Here is a 19,996-nt window from a genome sequence, read left to right as displayed (position 1 = left end):
AGCACACGGACCTGAGCTGGGTCTGCTTGGAGCCCAAGGAGGGGATGTCCCCGAGACACACACCCAGAGGAAGCAGCATCTCCAGGCTGGCCTCCTCGCAGATGTCCCACAGTCGTCACAAAGGTGACTTTCCCAACTTTCATGGGACAAGCTCTCAGTCACAGAAAGCAAACAACTGCAGTCTGGTGGGGGGCAATACCATGCAGTACCCTCACCAGGCATAAGCGCCCTCAGAGGGTAGAGAACAAACCGGATGAGAAACCAACACAACATTGTAAAGCAAGAAAATGAAAGTCACTCAGTCGTGTCCGACTCTTTGCAACCCCGTGGACTATACAGTCTATGGAATTCTCCAGGCCAGAATACTGGAGTGGGTAGCCATTCCCTTCTCCAGGGGATCTTCCCAATCCAGGGATTGAACCCAGGTCTCCCACATTGCAGGTGGATTCTTTACCAGTTGAGCCACCAGGGAAGCCCAATTTTTCCCCAGTTTAATTTAAAAAAAAAAAAAAAACAGAAAAATAAAAATCCAACAAATAAACCACCAAGCAAAAGTCAGACAAGCCCTGAGATTGAAGAGCTGCTGTTCTAAGAGGATTCCAGAAAAGCTGGTCTGATGGGGGGGCGGGGCGGGGAGGGGTTCTCTGCCCCACCCCTCCAACCCAGGCCCCTTGCCTGCCTCCCCAGATTCTGTGGCAGAAACCATCCTGTTACTAAAGACACAGACTCTGAGCCTGAGGGAAGGAAGTGCCTGGTGAATCCAAGTGTAATTAGGGGGTCAGCAATCAAGATTTTCATTGTCCCCATCACATCCTCCCCAGCGTCACAGTGACTTAGGTCTCACTCAGTCCAACCAGGAGAGGGTGGAGTCTCGGGAAAGATCTGGGTTCAAGCTCTGACTCTGAAAGTCACTAACCAGTGACCCAGGGCAGGAGACCACCCCTCACACCTCAGCTGCTTGCTCTTCAGCTAAGAGGGTGGTCGTGGAGGCCTCACAGGGTTGTGGAAACAGAGCAGGAGGCTCTAAGGGTCCACAGCCCCCACCCCTACACCCACCCCCAGGGCCAGGGGATCCCCACCTGGCTGCCCCTCTGTCTTCCCAGGTGCTAAGATCATAACACCTCTCCATTTCCTGCAAGCTTTCCTCTCAGACTCATAGAAGAAGCTCCAGAGGGTCAGGACAGAAAGAAGACTTAGAAATTTTCAAGGATGGCCACCAAGGCCCTTCAGAGCCACCAACCCAGGGCAATCACCCTCATCAGATGGGAAAACCAGGCCCCATCACCAGGTGCCCTGACCCAGGTTCGTGTCCCCTGGCCTGCGGCCCTCCCGTCCCATAACCCCCAGTGGTCCCTCTGTGACAGAGCCCCCCCAACATCTGGGGCACAGTGAGGGTCGGGGTTCCTTGGTGTTCTTCTGGGGCGGCTGGTAGCTGGCACCCCCCACTCCCTCCATGATACAGCCCGCCACTCCCCTCCCCCCATCCCCTATCCAGGGATTGGCCTTTTGCAGCAGCGGCTGATCACTGAACCGCCCAGCCCATCGGTGTTGCGGCGACCCCTAGCTCCGCCCCCCACATCCGCCCGGCGGCGCCGTACCTTGGCGTTCTGCAGCGGCGGCTGATAACTGGACGGCCGGTAGAACATCCTCTGGGCGGTGTCGGTGTGCACGTCCCCGAGGAAGAGCTCCTCCACCAGGCGGTCCAGGCTGTGCGGCAGGTGCTGCTTCTCCACGCGCACCAGCTGCAGCTCGTGCATGGCGAAGTTCACGGCCCGCGTGCACTCGCGCCCGCCCTCCTCCCGCCACAGGTCGTAGGGCACGTCCTGCACCCAGGCGGCCCCGGCAGGCACGAAGCCAGGGCACGTGCGGTTGACCAGCTGCCCCAGCCGCTCGGCCACCGCCTCTGAGTGGCACACGACCTGCACGCGGTGCAGCTGGTAGTCGGCCTCGGTGCCGCCACGGATGATCCAGGAGGCCTGGCGCAGGCGGATCTTGCCGCGGACCACCAACGTGTAGGTGGGGCTGGTGCAGCGGTTGCCACTATAGTAGAACTGGTAGGCCTTGAACGTGTTGTTGTGGTAGAATCGGTAGGACCTGGTGATGAACTCGGGGCCCGACCGCACCTCACAGCTGCAGGAAAGGGGGGCAGAGACCCAGTGAGCCCGGAGCCACAGGAAGGGGGCATCACAGGGGCCCAACCCCTCACCTCACAGCTACAGAGAAATGGAGGGATCCTGTGAGCACATTAAGCAGGGGAGGTCATCACAGGGGTCCAACCCCACACCTCACAGCTGGCGGTCAGTGGGTTGGCCAGATAATCTGTCCACTCATCACCTCTAGTCAGATCCTAGTCTTGGTGACCTTGGGACATTCCTCTCACCAGTCTTGGCCTTTAACCTGCTTGTGTCTATTATTTATATATAAACCTAGTAGGTATGGTAAATCTGGTTTGAGCCGTGTGTGGCTAAATCAAGCTGTGAAGCCGACATCCCAAAAGCCAGTGGTTCTCAAGATTACTGTTTACAAACTGGTGGGTGGGCATCAGGGCTTCCCCCATGGCTCAGTTGGAAAGAATCCACCTGCAGTGCAAGAGATGCAGGAGATGTGAGACTGATCCCTGGGTCAGGAAGAGGAAGAGGAGGAGGAAATGGCAACCCACTCCAGTATTCTTGCCTGGAAAATCCCACCGACGGGGCTGCAGTCCACAGAGAGTCAGACACAACTGAGCATTACTGGAAGCGGGTACCACTCGCTGGGGAGAGACCTTCACCTGCCAGCAGGTGCCGAGTGGACATACGGCACCCAGTGGTCCTCTGAGCATCTGTCTCTGTGACAGAGGGAGAGGAAACCCACATTCCCCCCATCCCCCAGGGAGAGAGGAGTCCTTCCGTGTAAGCAGGCATTCATGTCTGCTGCCGTGGTTTAGACAAGAGCACCACTGACTTCTCGCTGAGAGTCAGACACGACTGAGTGACTTCACTTTCACTTTTCACTTTCATGCTTTGGAGAAGGAAATGGCAACCCACTCCAGTATTCTTGCCTGGAGAATCCCAGGGATGGGGGAGCTTGGTGGGCTGCTGTCTATGGGGTCACACAGAGTCAGACACGACTGAAGTGACTTAGCAGCCACTGACTTCTCACATCTCATCTCACTTGAGAATCTGCTGATCCAGTTCTGAGTTCGCATCCACTTGCTTCTCCATCAGCCCCCCAACTGAACTAGTCTCCAGCTTTTTAACTGGTCATCCCCAAGTTGAGACGGGCTGGGACCCAGGACCCTTGGCTGCTGTGCCTGCACCCGGACACACCTCTCCTCCAGCAATGGATACACAGAAACTATGAGACTAAAAATAACTGTGTGCATGTGCAGTTGGGCAAATTATGGACAACAAGATACAGAAAGACCAGAAATCCCACCGCCTTCTGAAGAGCCGGGAGCAAAAGCAGGGGACTGTGTGTACCCCCTGCACTGAACACCACTTAAGGGGTGGGCAGACCACCTAAGCCATCCCATCTGCCGACCCCTGGACACACCCACATCCCATTCCAAATAAGGAACAAGCTCGCCCTTCCCTTGGGGGGTTGCTGTTATCCTTGTTTAGCCGCTAAGTCGTGTCTGACTCTTGTGACTCCATGGGGTGTAGCCTCCCATGGGATGTCCATGGGATGTCCCAGGCAAGAGTACTGGGATGGGTTGCCATTTCCTCCTCCAGGGGATCTTCCCAACCCAGGGATCGAACCCGAGTGTCCTGCATTGGCCGGCGGATGCTTTACCACTGAGCCACCTGGGCAAGCAAGGCAACCTATTACTTCTTTTTGCTCCCCTCTGCTGCAGCAGGGGCCCCAGTAAAGCCTGGCGTGAATTTCTTGTCCGGCCTCTGATTGATTTCTATTGATTAAGGAGGTCGAAAACCCTACTATCCCCAGTCACTCCACCATCCCCTTGAGCCAGAGCATCCTTCAGTCATACTGCATCAGGCTGTTAGCAGGGCCCTTGCTGAAATCTCTTCAATGGCATCCCCAGTTCTCTTACATTAAAAGCCAAACTCACAGAGACTTGGCCTGCAGGGGCCCTGAGAGCCAGCTTAGCCTCCTCCTTGGCCTGCTGGGGGCTGTCCCGCCCTCACCCCAGGCACAAGGGCTACCATGGTGCTTCTTCAGTCCAGCCTCTGCTTGACCCAGAGCAAGAGCTGTTCCCAGTCTTGCACGGCCAAGGACATCTCAGCTCAAGTGTCCTCATCTTGGTAGGCCTTCCCACCCCAGCCTGTCCTAAAATAGGGGCCCTGAAATTCTCCTGGAGCACCTGTTGTTTTTTTTCCCTCCTCATAACACTTCTTTGTGTGTTTATTTGTGAAATTCCTGAAGATGTGTCTGTTTGACTCCCTGCTACACACACAAAATCTAGAACTGTGCTCAGGCGCAGTAAACATTTGTGCATTTCAGAAGTATTTGTTGAACAAAATGATAAATTATTTAAAAGTACACTGCGTTAAGATTGTGCCAATACTGATGAGGAGGTTATCCTGAGAAACCCCATTTTTAGGAGAAAAAAAAATAAATAAAACCTCTGGGTCTTCCTTGTCTTATTCGTTTTTTTCTCTCTTCTCCGGATGCCTGTGAACCCTCCCTGAGGCACCTGGGCAGGGTCTGCACAGAAGGCGTCAGATCCCACTATTCCTTAGCCTAGTTAGCCATGTGAATTTGCAACAATTTAATGGGTAGGGTGAAGACTACAGGTCTGCCTCTGGGCTATTTTTAAAAGCTCTAATGGAAGATAAGCCAGAGCTCAAACCGGGATAAATCTTAGCTCCACAGCCTGAAAAAGAAGCCAAGAGCTGTGCCCTGGCTGGTCCAGGCAGTCCCTTTTAACGTATTCTCAGACTCTGAAGCTGGATATCAACTTACCAGAATACCACTAGACTATTTAGACCATCAGAAGCTTGCACGTCATGTTTCAGGGTTGGTGAAATACAGACTCCTTGCTAATTTCACTTGCTAATGGTTTCTTTTCATACACGAGTGGTCCTCAGGTTCAGTAAACAAGGACGCTTTCACTCCCAGGTGGCTTCACAGTGGCACCATATCCCCACTGCCCAGGCTAAGATTTCTACAGGACCGAGCTCTGTTTCTTTATCAACCCAGGCTTCCAAGAGTCGCTTGGCTCTGAGTGAGAACTCAGACAACCCCAGGATCACTGTGGGTTCTAGAAAGTCTCTGTGAGCCTGAGAAACCCTAAGAAGTGTACTTGCTGGGCCCTCGCACCCAGCCGCTTACCCAGTGGACACCCAGTGGCCCTCGATGGCGGGTGGCATCTGCACGGTGATCCTGGCTCCATTGTGGAGGTGTTTGAGCATGTGATGACACTGGGATTCCTTGAAGGCCCGCCAGGCGCTTTTCTCCAAGGACCTGGGATGGGTCCTGCTGTCCGGATGAAGGAGAGCAGAGCCCTCTCCCAGCCCTGAAACAGAAACGTGGAAGCAGGTGTCAGTGGAGCCCTAGAGACGTGAGGCTGGCAGAGGAACTTCCCCGAGGCAGGGATGTCCCCCAAGTGGGAAACGCCGGGTCTGTGGCTGTTCTTGCTCTCCTGGAATTCACACGCCTCAGTAGGAAAGGGTCTCAGGAGATCCTTGCCTAGCTGAGAATATGGGAGCTGGGGAGACAATGAATGTGACTTCCATGATGTCACTTGAAGAGTCCCTAGCAAAGCCAGAGCCCAAAGCCAGTTTCCTGAACCAGCCAACAAGGCCATACCTCTGGGAGCAGCTGTGTAGGGCTGCAGGGGAGAGAAGCCCGTGCCTCAGGGCCACTGAGGCTGGAGACAAGGCTGGAAGGATGGCAGGAATGGAGGTCGGGAAGGTGGACAGGCCAGTGACACACAGACAGCAGTGGCCTCAGCAAAAGGGTGAAAGGAGATGATGGGAGAGGCCCATGGAGCTCAGGAGACACCATGCCATAGGGGCTCCCTTCTGCTCACACTACCTCATGCATCTGGGGCTCATCAGTCTCCAAGTGGATACCCTCTAAAGGTGATGCTAGTCCTCCACTCGCCCTCCAAGGGGGCAGGGGTGACACTTCCCCCAGTGATTTTCCAAAGCTGCCGCTCAAAGTTGGTGACAAACAAACATATGTTACATGGTTTAAAATAAGAGTGACTGCAAGAAGACTGAACACTTGTAAATGTTTTCCAGGGTAGAGGGGACCTCAGACAAAACGTCTCTTTAATACAGGTGGACCAGGTTGGCCAAAATGTGCATACCACCGTGTGTTCAGGAAAAGGCAATGAAAACAGATGGAGCTGTCTTTCTGAAAGCCTGCTGTTCCTTCTGAGAGCCACTCCTGAAGTAATTCATGATCTTATGGGTCTTTATTGTGGACCCACTAGCGCTGTGTTAGCAAAAAACAAAACCAAAAAACCACTATTAGACAAACATACAATAATAAAAGATGGGTGTTAACAAAACTGATTGTGGTAATCATTTCATAATAAATGTTAAATGCTATGTCACCACCAACTCTGTTTGGCCAAACCATGTGAATCACACCCGAGTTAGAGTGTGTGCATGTGTGTGTGCTCACCTGTGCACAACTCTTTGCGACCCCATGGACTGTAGCCCACCAGGCTCCTCTATCCATGGGATTCTCCAGGCAAAAATACTGGAGTGGGTTGCCATGCCCTCCTCCAGGGGATCTTCCCGACCCAGGGATCGAACCCATGTCTCTTGTGTCTCCTGCATCAGCAGGGGGGTTCTTTACCAGTAGTGCCACCTGGGAATGTGGTGACGCTAAAAACTCAGAAATCTGCATCAGGTGGTGTAGACACCAATGGTTAGGGCTGTTAAGTAAGGAGCCCTTTCCTGTGGCCTTGAACTCCATCCCAGTGAAGGCCCTTCTGCTGTAGCGATGGTCCTGGGTACTCCATTCCCAACCCTCCCCAGAGAGGAGAAGGAAACAGGCAGGACACAAGCCTGTTAACCTGGCTATTTCTCTTTGCAAAGCCAGCCTGTTTTCAAAACACATGCACTTTGATTAGCCCCTCTGCCAGCCCCACAGTTAGGCCCCTTCAATAGGTAAGCTGTGGCTCTGAGAAGGAGGAAAGTCTGGAAAAGTCAGGGGTGACCTGTTAGCAATCCTACATGGACACCCACCCGCACTGTGTCTTCTGGTGGGGTATCTATCCCAATTCCAGGGTTTTAGTCCCCATTTGTCTGGCACCTGTGTGGACCTCTCTCAGTTGGCTCTGAACTTGAGGCTGGAGGGGGGTGCCTCCACCAGCCCCAAAAGCCGTGATCATACAGACAATAGGAAGCACTTCCTGAGTCCCCTGGTAGGAATGAAACAAAGAAATAATACAGTATAACTTGCCATCTGTTGAGTAGTCAATTGTGTGAGCAATTGTTACGTGGCTTAAAAAAAAAGACTTCAAGTCTTCAAGTCACGAGACACTGGAAACTGGGGAAGATTCTCTTTTAAATGTGACACTCAGCATTCCGTCAAGATGCCATACTCTCAGATCAACCAAGCCAAGCTCTGTTCTAAAACTGATTTATATAAACCCCTTTACAGTCTGCAAATGTGTTCCCGTAAAGCTAAGGAAAGCTGGAAGGGAGTGGATATGGGTGAAATGCCGGAGCTGGGCTGCTTGGGTTTGAAACCAAATCAGCCACTTAACAGATCTCATCAAACCCAAGACTTCAGTGATTGTTAAGATACATCATTATTTTATTACCAGTGACAAAAAGCACTTGCATTTAAACGAAGACACAGGCCTTAGCAGCAGTGCCCAGACACCCTCAGAGCATGGCCTCTGACAGCTTCATCTCTGCAGAGAGATCCAGCCTTCAGCTGCAAAGCTTCACTCGGGACAGTGATGGCTCTGCTCTACAAGGATCTTGACAACAAAGCTCAAACACAGCCTCGTCTTTTCATGGGCATCTTCCCTTCCACATAACTGTTTCTCAGTGAGGAAACATGTAAGGGCAGTTACTTCCCACCCTCACTCTGAGATAAACACTTGACCCACACTACTGGTCTGCCTGATTTCCACCCTGGTTTTGTTCTCAGTGCTGAGTGGATTTCCCTGGTGGCTCAGATGGTAAAGTGTCGGCCTGCAATGCGGGAGACCTGGGTTCAATACCTGGGTCGATCCCTGGGTCGATCCCTGGGTCGGGAAGATCCCCTGGAGAAGGAAATGGCAACCCCCTCCAGTACTCATGTTGGAAAATTCCATGGTTGGAGAAGCCTGGTGGGCTACAGTCCATGGGGTCCTAAAGAGTCTGAGCGACTTCACTTTCACTTACTTTCACTTTTGTTCTCAGCACTGAGAGTGGAATTTACAAGTGAATTCTAACACCTGGCTCAAACTTTCACTCTATTTTCAGGACCCAGCTATTGGCAACTATGCCACAGATGGAGAGTAACAAGAGCGCACAGAGAGGAAGTGAGGTGAGGACAGTACAGGCAGCTGGGTCCAGGCTCATGCAGGTGAAGACCCACGTCCCCAGCACGACTGCCACCCACAGGCTCACGGCGACTGGAAGATGCACACCCACTGTAAAGACCTTATTTATGAAAAGATATCAGTCCTACAACCGATGAAATACACGACGGCACCGTGACTACAAACCCATCACTCGACCCCACAAGCTCCCGTGCGCTCACCTGTAAGGAGGAGGTGACAGTACTGTGGGGTCCTGGAGTCAGTCTCAGGACTCGCCAAGAGCGTTTCCTGTAGCACATGGTTCTTATTAGATATTAGTTGCTATTATTTTAGGGCTTCCCCAGTGACTCAGTGGTAAAAAATCCACCTGCAATCCAGGGGCCGCAGGAAACGTGGGTTTGATCCCTGGGTCAGGAAGATCCCTTGAAGGAGGGCATGGTAACCCACTGCAGTATTCTTGCCTGGAGAATCCCAAGGATGCTGATGGGCTACAGTCCATGGGGTTGCCAAGAGTCGGACAAGGCTGAAACGACTTAGCATGCATGCATGCTTTTATTTTAAATGATGATCAGGCTCTTAGAGGCCCTGAGAAAGCCCTTCCTAACTAACAGAATGGCTACCATAATGGAGAGAGTCCCCCTGAGCCTGGTGCGCTCTGAGCTCTGCATGGACAGAGTGCCCAGAGGTCTGGGCTCCCAGCAGCCGACTCACTGGTGACCCAGATGGAGAGGAGCATGGGGGCCCAAGGCCGGTGACAAGCACTACTCACCGTAGCAAGTGCCCACATGCTGCCAGTCTGTGCAGCATAGGGGCTGGAAGCACAAAGAAGAATGAAGCTGAGTTTTTCCAACATGGAGACTCTCAAGGTCTCGCTAGGCTGGATGTCCGAGGACCAGTGTGGATGGTGGCCAGGTCTGGGGAGGAGATCGGTTCAGGGGCAGGGGAAGAGGGCATGGTGCCCAGGACTGTGTGGTTGTGCCGGAGGCAGGGGCCACCCAGGGAGGGTGCCCACAGGCAGCTTTATAACCAGGGAATGAAGAAAGAAAACCCCCAAACTACCAATTGCATATCATTAGAGAGCAGGCAAAGGACTTCTAGAGACCAGTCTCCATCTTGCTGCTGCTCCTGTTGGACAACGAGCCACACTGGGGGCCAGGTGAGGTGTTGCCCAGGAGGCCAGCAGGATTGAGGACTCAATAGACAACCCCTCCCTGGGACACAGGGCTACTCACCAGGTGGGGATGAATCTTTAGGGTGGGAAATGGGACTGAAATTTATTCTCTTTTTATCTTTTTCCTTCAAAGTACCTATCACCTTGATGGTTCTTAGGAAGCAAAACCGAAGGGGTCAAGTGGGAGCAGGCAGGAGAAGCTGTCTCTAAGGGTCAGCTCTGGATGGGGGTTGCCAACACTCACCCAGCTTGCCTGGTGTGAGTCGTGGACAACTGCCCCATGTGAAAGTGAAAAGTGTTAGTCAGTTGTGTCCAACTCTGTGACCCCATGGACTGTAGCCCATTGTCGGTGGGATTCTCCAGGCGAGAATACTGGAGTGTCACAATGAAGAAACAGACATGGAGAACTGACTCATGGGGAGAGGGGTGGAGAAGGTGAGATGTATGAAGAGAGTAACATGGAAACTTACATTACCACTTGTAAAATAAATAGCCAACGGGAATTTGCTGAATGTCTCAGGAAACTCAAACAGGGGCTCTGTATCAACCTAGAGGGGCGGAATGGGGTGGGAGATGGGAGGGAGGTTCAAGAGGGAGGAAATATATGTATACCTATGGCTAATTCATGTTGCAGTTTGACAGAAAACAACAAAATTCTGTAAAGCAATTATCCTTTCATTTAAAAAAAAGAATACAGAAGTGAGTAGCCATTTCCTTCTCCAGGGGATCTTCCCAATGCAGGGATCAAACCCAGGTCTCCTGCATTGCAGGTGGATTCTTTAGCATCTGAGCCAGGCTCCGTCTAATATTCAATCAACAGCTGGGAGTGAAAAGGCCATGTGAGGCACCTAGTTCAGCTGTAGGGGAGGCCATGTGGACCCCCCTCCCCACTCCTTATACCCCAGGACTCCCTTCCCAGGATCAGCCATGGGGTACCCTCCAAGACCAGTCTTAGACTTCTGGCCAACCCAGGCCCCCATTTTCTTGCATTGCCAGGACTGTGTCAGCTCCAAATCTGGGACTGAAACTAGCAACTCACTCATTCACACTATCAGAAAGGCTCTGGAGGGCCAGGCATTCACTCTGTAGGCACATCTTACAGTTGTGGGGAGAAACCAGACCCCAGGGCTTATGGAGGGGCTCGTGAGGGGGAGTAGGCTCTGAGTTTAGCCTTGGGGGTTCCTGGAGGGGCCGCTGTGTCCTGAAGACAGTGGACATGGTCCAGGCAGTTTGCAGCCCAAGCCCAACACAAGGAGGAAGGGTGGAGAGGCCTCATGGAGGAGAGACCCCGGTGTGGCCAAGGACGGAGCCCTGTGTATGTATGTCACCTTGAGCATGGAGTGGGCTGGCCCAGGGAAGAGGAACCCAAAGCTTTTAAACAAACTAACACAGGATAAAGATTCCATTTGGGAAAGACTGCTTTTCCCTTTTTTGGAGGGATGAGCAGCAGGAGGATCAATTATGAAGCTTCTGCCATGGCTCAGTGTATCATTTTTGCCTGAATACGTGAGTAAGATGAGAGAAGGGAATTGCTTTCAACAAGCAGTAAACCTTCTCTGTGGTTCTAGAGAGGCACGGACCATCTCTGGCATGTGGTAGGGAGAGGTCTCACCAAGAAGGTATTTAAAAAGGAAAAGAGGGAGGGAAAGACAGAGAGAGGAAACCAGGAGTGTTACTAATGCAGCACTAAGTCTGGAAACAAACTCTTGCAAAATACTTAAGGGTCCACTTTCACCCATCTTCAACAGCTTAAATCAACATCCAACTCCAAGGTGGTGATTGTGATAGCAGTTCCTACCTGAGTGTACTTATTATTTATAATAGTGAATGTCTTAGCATACATAATAACTTTAAAACCCTCCGTTTGATTAGATCATCGGTATAACCAGAAGTGCACTGGCTAATCACCACATCTGCTGTGCTGTGTGTTGTGCTGTGCTAAGTCGCTTCAACTGTGTCCAACTATTTGGGCCCTTATGGACTGTAGCTCTCCAGGCTCCTCTGTCCATGGGATTTCCCAGACAAGAATGCTGGGAGTGGGTTTCCATTCCCTCCTCCAGGGGATCTTCCCAACCCAATTCGAACCTGAGTCTCTTAAGTCTCCTGTATTGGCAGGTGGGTTCTTTACCACTAGCACCACCTGGGAAGCCCCATCGCCATGTTTCGTTGTTGACAATTCTGCCATTGAACATTGAGTGCAGTTGACATGACGGTCTCTCAGGTTCTTAAGGCGGTGCACAGTGAGGTCACTGTCAGGAACAACAGTGCCTGTGGGTGGTGCTCTGGATGCAGCCGTCATGGGTGAGCAGGTGACAGTCCTATTTAGGCCATGAGAGGGTCCCCCTCTCTGTGTTTCCCATATGAGCGAGGAAACACACATGTATGATGCACACACAAGTAACATCAAGGTTTTGGTGAACTAAGGAGTCTAGATGTTTTGGTCAGTTGAGAAGACTAGCTCATCGGGTCTCATTCGTTAAGTTTTGTTGCAAATGACTATAAGGAAAAGAGCATCTCAAGGGTTAAACAGCACCAGCAGAGGTAGAAAGGGGCTGTTTCTAGGCTTCAAGGTGACTCTGGCCAGTCATTGAACAGGTGCCTTTGTACCCCAGTACAAATTAAACATTAGAAGAATGGGAATGATAATGACCTGCCTCTTGAGAAACCTATATGCAGGTCAGGAAGCAACAGTTAGAACTGGCCATGGAACAACAGACTGGTTCCAAATAGGAAAAGCAGTATGTCAAGGCTGTATATTGTCACCCTGCTTATTTAACTTATATGCAGAGTACATCATGAGAAATGCTGGGCTGGAAGAAGCACAAGCTGGAATCAAGATTGCCGGGAGAAATATCAATCACCTCAGATATGCAGATGACACCACCCTTATGGCAGAAAGTGAAGAAGAACTAAAGAGCCTCTTGATGAAAGTGAAAGTGGAGAGTGAAAAAGTTGGCTTAAAGCTCAACATTCAGAAAACGAAGATCATGGCATCCAGTCCCATCACTTCATGGGAAATAGATGGGGAAACAGTGGAAACAGTGTCAGACTTTATTTTTTTGGGCTCCAAAATCACTGCAGATGGTGATTGCAGCCATGAAATTAAGATGCTTACTCCTTGGAAGAGAAGTCTCAGGCCTGGGCCCAGATCAAATGGTTATGACAACGGGGCAGCTTCTTTCAAGTACAGGAGGGAGGAAAACATGGACCCTGAAAGGAGACTGTTCTCTTGCTGAAAACAAATTAATTCCTGAAGGCTCAGGGGACAACTTCATAGATGACCTCTTGCAGAGAACTACATGAGTTCCTTGGGCTCTGGAGGGTGTGTTCACATGCCTGGGTGTGTGCGTGCATGTGTGTTCCTGCATGTGTGTGTGTGAGAACGACTCATTCCCACAGGCAAAATCACTCACAACAGAGATCCTAAATGACTCCAGAATGACCTTTTTTCTACCATGATTGACAGTCTACTGTTCAGACAGTGAAACCTACCAGAGATAGCAAATAGAAGACCGAATTTCTCCAAATGAGAGGAGACACAGGATTAACCATTTACCCAGGGATCTGTGCACTAAGTTCAAGGCCCATGGGGCCAGGTGACTGTTTACAGCCTCCAAGTTGCCAGGCTCTGCTCACAGTAAGCACCCCTGAACACTGGCTTCAACAAGGACAAATGCAGTATTTCTCCATCACCCACGCTGATCCCTGAACCCATGGTGTTCTTGAAGAGTGAGCAAGGCCACTGACAGGATCAGACAGAAGGTGAAGGACGGGCGTGGTGGGGGACAGAGTAGTGACTCAGAGCCAACCTTCACCCCTCAGCAGGTGGCTGCAGGCCTACTGGGTGCAAGGTTGTATTATACGAGGCCGGCCCTATCACTGACACGTAAAGAGAAGCATGGGGGGAAATATGGTGTGTGGCCACGTCCCCAAGTTCTCAGTAACATTTAAAACATTTGAGTCTCCTCGATATACTCTGCAGCTTCTCACCTGCCCATCTAGACTGAGGACCCAACACTCCAAACCACCATCCACACAATAAAGTGAGAATCAGTTGGGAAGGAAACACTTCCAGGCACACTTGGACACTTGGGACTGAAGTCACCTCTGACCTGGGTAGTCACTGCAAAGGTGCTTTAATGCTTAAAAAAATTATATCAAAACAGCCAAGTAAGTATAACATCAAGACATGCACAATGATGGTTTTGGAGGGCAGCGGGTCTCTGAAAGCCCATCCCCGCTCACCATGCACCTTTGTGTCCTGGATGCAATGTGACCTGCATCCCTCTGCACAAGAGCAAGGATGCCTCTCTGGGTGGAGTGTTGTGATGCAGACAAATCCATGGAGAGACGACGGGACAACGGGGAACATGCAAGTGATCACTCCACCAAGACATTGCCCAGCCCATGAAGGGGGCCCTCGAGACGGTGAGTGGGCCGTGAGGTCGGCAGGCTGCTCCACCGCCCACACGGCTGCCATGTTTTGGAACAAAAGCTGGAGTTCACTCCAGACAGGCACCTACACTCACCATGCTCTTGTTTTTATTTCCATGTCTCTGGAGTTCAAAGCTGAGAGAGTTGCTTTTGCCAGTCTTTAAACTTTCTTATCTGAAAGCATTTTCCCTTTATGAGAAACACAATAAAGTCAAGATTTCAAACTCCTGCTTTCATTTAACTTCAGATGAAAACGAGGTAATTCTCTAAGTCGTTTTCTTCTAAGGCCTCGGTGTCCGGGCCAGACGCTGGGGTTAAACCACAGATGGCAGTTCTGCCCGCTGGGCCTGGAGCTGATGGCTGCCACCACAGACTGCTCGCCACAGTCATGTGTGTGTGTGAGGTGTGTGTGACTATGTATATGGTGTGTGTCTGTGTGTATGTGTGTGCATGGTGTGTGTGTGTGGTGTTTGGGCATTGTGTGTGTATGCGTGTGGGGTCTTCACAGTATGTATGTACATGGTGTGTACATGGTGTGTGTGTGTGGTACCTATGTGTATGGTGTGTGTGTGGTATGTATGTGTGTGTATAGTGTGTGTATATGTGCATGGTGTATACGTGGTGTGTGTCTGCGTGTGTGTGAACGTGTCTGTGGCACATGTATATATGTGTATGGTGTATGTGTATATGGTGTGTGTGTACATGGTGTATGTATGGTATGTGTGTGTGTGTGGTGTATGGTGTGTGTATACATGCTATGTATATGTGTATGGTGTGTTCACGGTGTGTGTGTCTATATGTATGGTGTGTTACTGTGTATGTGGTGTGTGTATATATGTTATAGTATGTGTATGTGTGATGTGTGTGTGTGTGTATGGTGTGTGTGTGGCGTGTGTATATGTGGTGTATGTATGGTGTGTGTACGTATATGTGTATAGTGTGTGTATGTGGTGTGTGTGTGTGTTATGGTGTGAGTGTATATGTTATGGTGTGTGTGTGTGTGGATGGTGTGTCTATGTGCATGGTGTGTGAGTGTGTGCAGTGTGGGACTCCCAGAAGGGAGAAACACTGCAGTCAGGGCAGCGCGCCAACCTCCTGGCTCTGGGCTCTCCATAAGCTCTCCCCTTCCCCAGGTGTTCTCAGGAATCTTCAGGAAGGGGCTGCCCCTCCTCCCAGCCTTGTCTCCAGCTGGCAAGGACACAGGCACCAGGAGGCCCTGGTAGACAGACCTGGTGACTGAATGGCTGAAGGAAGGAGGCTAGAAAACCCTTCGAGAACAGGAGACCCTCAGTCACTGCAGGGTGACTTCACATCCTTTCTCTGACCTAGGTTCCTCCGATTACACGACTTTCCAATATTCCCAAAGTGAGAAGAACTAAACGGCCTGTGCACACAACGTCAGGACACAGCAGGCGCTCCTCCTGGGATGGTGACAGACTCTCCTGAGCTTTTCCCCGGGATCACGTCCACCCCACGCAGAGGCTCCTAAAGACACTCACGCCATGCAAGCTTCCAGCAGATGCTCACAATCACCAACGTACCTTTTCACATTTCTAGTCCCAAATGTTTTGTGCTTCCCTTCAGTCGATTCTATCAGGCTGTCATCAGTCCCTTAACGATGTCCATTTGCACAGCCCTGTCTCCCACTGGTGTTGAGTTCTTTACTCACTTAGGGAGAAAAAGAAGGAACACAGCTACAACAAGTCAGCTCAGCCACGTGTTTGAGGCTGGTCGGTTTCTTCCACAAAAGAATATTTACCATCTGCCTACGACCCTTGCTCCCTGCTATGAGCAGCTGAGTCCTATTTCTTTTCAAGATTATATTTTATGACTAAGGGGGAAAAGGTACAGGAAAGGCAATGTTTTTTTGGTCACAAGAACTGCCTTCAGTAAAAATCATATTTCAAAGATTCTATTTTACCCTATTGCAATGTTTCCTTGCATTCTGTTGGTTAAACAATCTTTTGGTAATCCACAGTTTTGGTTGTTTTTGTTTTAACTTTAAGAGACTACATTCCAGTGAAAAAGAATAGCTCAAAAGTGTCTTCCCATTTCAGAAAAGTCAACGAATGCTACAAAGTAAACGGTGTTGAGAAGACCATCTCCCCAACATCGGCTCCAAAACTTATCCCAAACCTTTTGTTTCCATCAGCAGAGAGAATCAGCACTCGGGGCCCGTGACAGCACCACTTATTCTGAAATACCTTGTGTTAATCTGTGTTCTGGAGCCAGATGACTTTTGTGACTTTTCATCAAAACAAAGAAAACAGCAACAAGGGACATCCCTCAGCTGCAGACCTTCACGACATTCAACCAGCGTTATCTGGACTAAGAAATGCAATTGTTCTCAGGAGGTGAAGGAGGGGAAAGTAAAACTGACACTCATGCTTTCACATCGTCACATTTTGAACTTGGGTCTCTCACCACATATACAGTTTTTTTAAAAAAAAAGCTAAAATAAACAAAAGGCTCCTGTCTTGCCAGACCCTAATTTACTCACCAATAGGATCTAGGGGTGATTTATGACTTGCCTGAGTTGAAATAAAAGTAACCCCCAAACTGAACAAAGATCAGATGCCAAACACAATAGTTTCTCCAGCGTCTTCACCTGGAATCTTCCTGAAGGTCTTGTACACTCTGTAATCTTACTAATGAGACTTCTTGGTGGAACAAATAATCTATAAATGATGTCAGGAACTAAATTAAAGTTGGCCCCAAGTACATACATCACCATAGAAAATACGTTTTAATCTACTAATTGCTACCATATTAATAAATAAACAAATGGCATCCTAAGGTTGTTTTTGCTATTCAGTCACTCAGTCATATCCAGCTCTTTGTGACCCCACGGACTGCAGCACACCAGGCTTCCCTGTCCTCCACTATCTCCCAGAGTTTGCTCAAACTCATATCCATTGAGTCAGTGATGCTATTTAACCATCTCATCCTCTGCCACCCCCTTCTTCTCTTGCCTTCAATATTTCCCAGCATCAGGATCTTTTCCAATACCAGGAGAAAAATCATTAAGCCATTCTAAAAGAGTGCAGGCAGTTTCCTTCAGACTGATGACTTCTCTTAAGATAAACGATCAAGCTCCATCTGTTACTACAGAATCTTTAAATACTTGCAAGACCCCTAACTACAGAGTAGGACACACTCTGAAGCCACTCCCTTGGGTTAGATGGATTAATGCCCATATTTTGTTAAAAGTACTTCAAGTAAGTAAAAATAGGTCAGAAAAAGGGGAAAGGGAGAATACTCAATTCTTTCCTGGTGCTCTACCCTAAGGCATTGTAACAAGCAAGCCTCTCTCAGATCACAGAGATTTATACCCAAAAGGACCACTCCCTCACTTTTTCCTCTGTGCTGGAGCCCCCACAAGCACAGCTGGTCTGTGGGCAATATCAGTGCGCATAATTTTGCCACATGAGGTTCACTTTGAAATGGGACGACTTTTTGTAGGATTATCCTCGTCATCCCCTTAAACTTGGCAAACCTTGTTTTTTTAATCTTACATCCTTTCATCATATGTATGCCTACACATACACGTGCACACACATGCACACACACATGCACTCATGTGCACACATGCACAGGGGCTGGCCCCACTGGCTTACTCCCCCTTCCTGACTCCCTCCTGGCACACTGTGGGTCTGGATAAAACCCGACCCCAAGGAGTCCAGAGATCTGGGGGTAGATTTGAGCCACACTGAGGCTGCACTTGGGCTCCCTTTACCCGTTGGCACTATCGTAGCTTGCACTGTGGTGCAGGAAGTATGGTTATAACTTCCACCCCTCAAAACAAGGAGGAAAAATTCACGACAGGTTGGCCTAGGCTGTGTCTCTGAGGATGGCTCTTGTAGTCCAAAAGGCAAATGGCCTTGTGCAAAAAAAAAAAAAAAATTATGTTCATGCCAACTTCAAGTACTTTTTTCACTTTAAAGGCATTCACCCATATGCCCGATTTCCTTCAACTACAATAAGACGTTTTTTAAGGGACACTCTCCCCTTCATCGTCTCTCTCTGCCTCTCGTTTCTGGTGTGGGTGGCAGCTGCCGTTTGATCTGCCCGTGGGCTCTGATTTGTTTCATGTTTCAGCCAAAGATGAAGACTGCTCTGTAATTCCAAGCAGATGGGCCGAGGAGCGCAACCCTGTAATTACACCTCTCTTTCTCTGGCCCTCGAACTGCGAGTCTTCCAACCTGACTTTGAAAGTCTTGGATTGCTGGGGTTCTTGGGTACACCTTGGCCATCTGGCAGGTCTGGCCCAGCCCAACTGGTTCACAGGGTCCTTTGAGCTGTGTTGCCCACGCCGCCTGTCTGGGCAGGACGACAGAGAAAACAGCCGCTTAGGGCTCCCAGGGTGCTGCCCCTCCCTCTGCTAGATGGTCTGAGGGGTCACTGCCTGACCGCATTCTGAAGCTGGATCAGAAACCTAGAGGCCGCGAGGGTGCTGACCTGCTGATCTGACGTGCAGAGGTCATGGTGGGTGTGGAGACAGGAGAGCTCTGCTCCTGGTGGACACTCAACTAAAGGGCCAGGCGTTCACCTGTAGGGAAAGCTGACCCAAGACATCTGGATCAGCACACGTGCTTGCCACCACCCAGCCCCACAAGTCCGCCTTCCCAGCCCGGAGCAATGCTGTCTTACTTTCTTTAGTGCAATTTCTGGAGCACTTGTAAAGCCTGCTGCTCTCTAGCTGGGGGTTTACTGGGTCCGCTGAGAACATGTGACACACGAAGCAGAAACAAAACCCACGAGAGCAGGAGAGAAGCAAGCTCAGGTTCCGGAGAACTTAGGGGACTAGTTTTAATTACTGCCCCTCTGTTGCTGCGAGGACCCCACTCCCTGAAAGTGCCTCCAGAGAACCTACCGGTCCACCTGGGACAGACCCCTCCTCAGCCCCTTAAGACACTCGTTCTCCGAGGGGCGCGCAAGAACACCCAAGCTGCTTTTCCCCTGAATTGATCACAGTCCTCTGTACGGTCCCCCGAAAGCCTGGAGCTCAGCGCGAGCCCCCTGCGCTCTGACACTCTGTGAAGGGCGCACAGCCAGCGGGTCCTTGATGGCCTGTAGTCCGAAGCCCCGCGAAGTGGACGCAAGTGTCGTGGGACCTGGACGGAAAGTCCGAGCGCGCGCCCTCCCAGAGAGCGCGGCCGACGCCCGGGAACGCGAGCCTCTTCCAGGGCGCCCAGGATGGGGCTGTGCCTGGCCGTGGGGTCATCTCGATTCTAGGGAGTCCCCGCGGGGACACCCTCGGCTGCCGTCCCCCCACCCCCACCCCCGACTCACCGTGAAGCAGGAGGGCCGGGAACAGGGATGTGAGAAGGAGGCGGCGCACACAGGACATCTCCGGGCCTCCTCCGGGACCGCCCGCGCGCGCCGCACCGCCCGCCGTCCGGGGACCCAGCTCCCCGGGACCCGCCCGCAGCCCGGGCGGCGCGGCCCGGCGGCGCGGGGACAGGGCCAGGCACGCTTCAGGCGGCCGCCGCGCGCCCCATGCCAGGCCTGGCCCCTCCGCTCCCGGCCTCCCGCCCCGCGACCGGCCCTGCGCGCCCGGCCGCCCCGCGCCCGCCCGGCCGCCGCCGCCGCTCCGAGCTGCACTGGCCGCCGCCGCTATGCCTCTTCATATTTCCAGGGCGCCGCCGCGGGAAGAGGCAAGGCGGGGCCTGGCGGGGGCGGGGCGGGAACGGGGCGGGGCCGGGGCGGGCCTGGAAAGGGCCAGGGGCGGGACGGAGCAGGGGCGGGGCCTGAACGGGGAGGGGCGATTGGAAGGGGCTGGATGGGGCGGGGCCTGGAGGGCGGAGCGAGAACGGGGGCTGAATGGGGCGGGGCTATGGGCGGGGCTATGGGCGGGGCCTAGGGGGGCCGGGGAGCCTCCCGACCCCTTGGGGACTAGAAGGGCGCTGGGCTCCGCAGGCCCTGCTCCGCCCCATCGCCGCCCCTTCGCTCCC

At 51.6% G+C, this 19,996-nt stretch overlaps 1 protein-coding gene across 1 annotated transcript in view; it reads right to left on the bottom strand.

Moving 5' to 3' along the window:
* APCDD1 (APC down-regulated 1) overlaps window positions 1-19,594 on the bottom strand; it is a 32,639-nt gene extending 13,045 nt beyond the window's left edge. The window contains exons 1-3 of the mRNA XM_018039497.1: window positions 19,335-19,594; window positions 5,275-5,458; window positions 1,599-2,130 (exon numbers count right to left, since the gene is read on the bottom strand). Coding sequence (XP_017894986.1) covers window positions 1,599-2,130; window positions 5,275-5,458; window positions 19,335-19,392 — 774 coding nt within the window. The 5' untranslated portion in view covers window positions 19,393-19,594. The remainder of the gene's footprint in view (window positions 1-1,598; window positions 2,131-5,274; window positions 5,459-19,334) is intronic.

Source organism: Capra hircus, chromosome 24 (genome assembly GCF_001704415.2).
Source record: "Capra hircus breed San Clemente chromosome 24, ASM170441v1, whole genome shotgun sequence".
NCBI classification, from domain to species: Eukaryota; Metazoa; Chordata; class Mammalia; order Artiodactyla; family Bovidae; genus Capra; species Capra hircus.
Note: the sequence above shows the minus strand (reverse complement) of the source record. Positions and strands in the feature narration are given on the sequence as shown.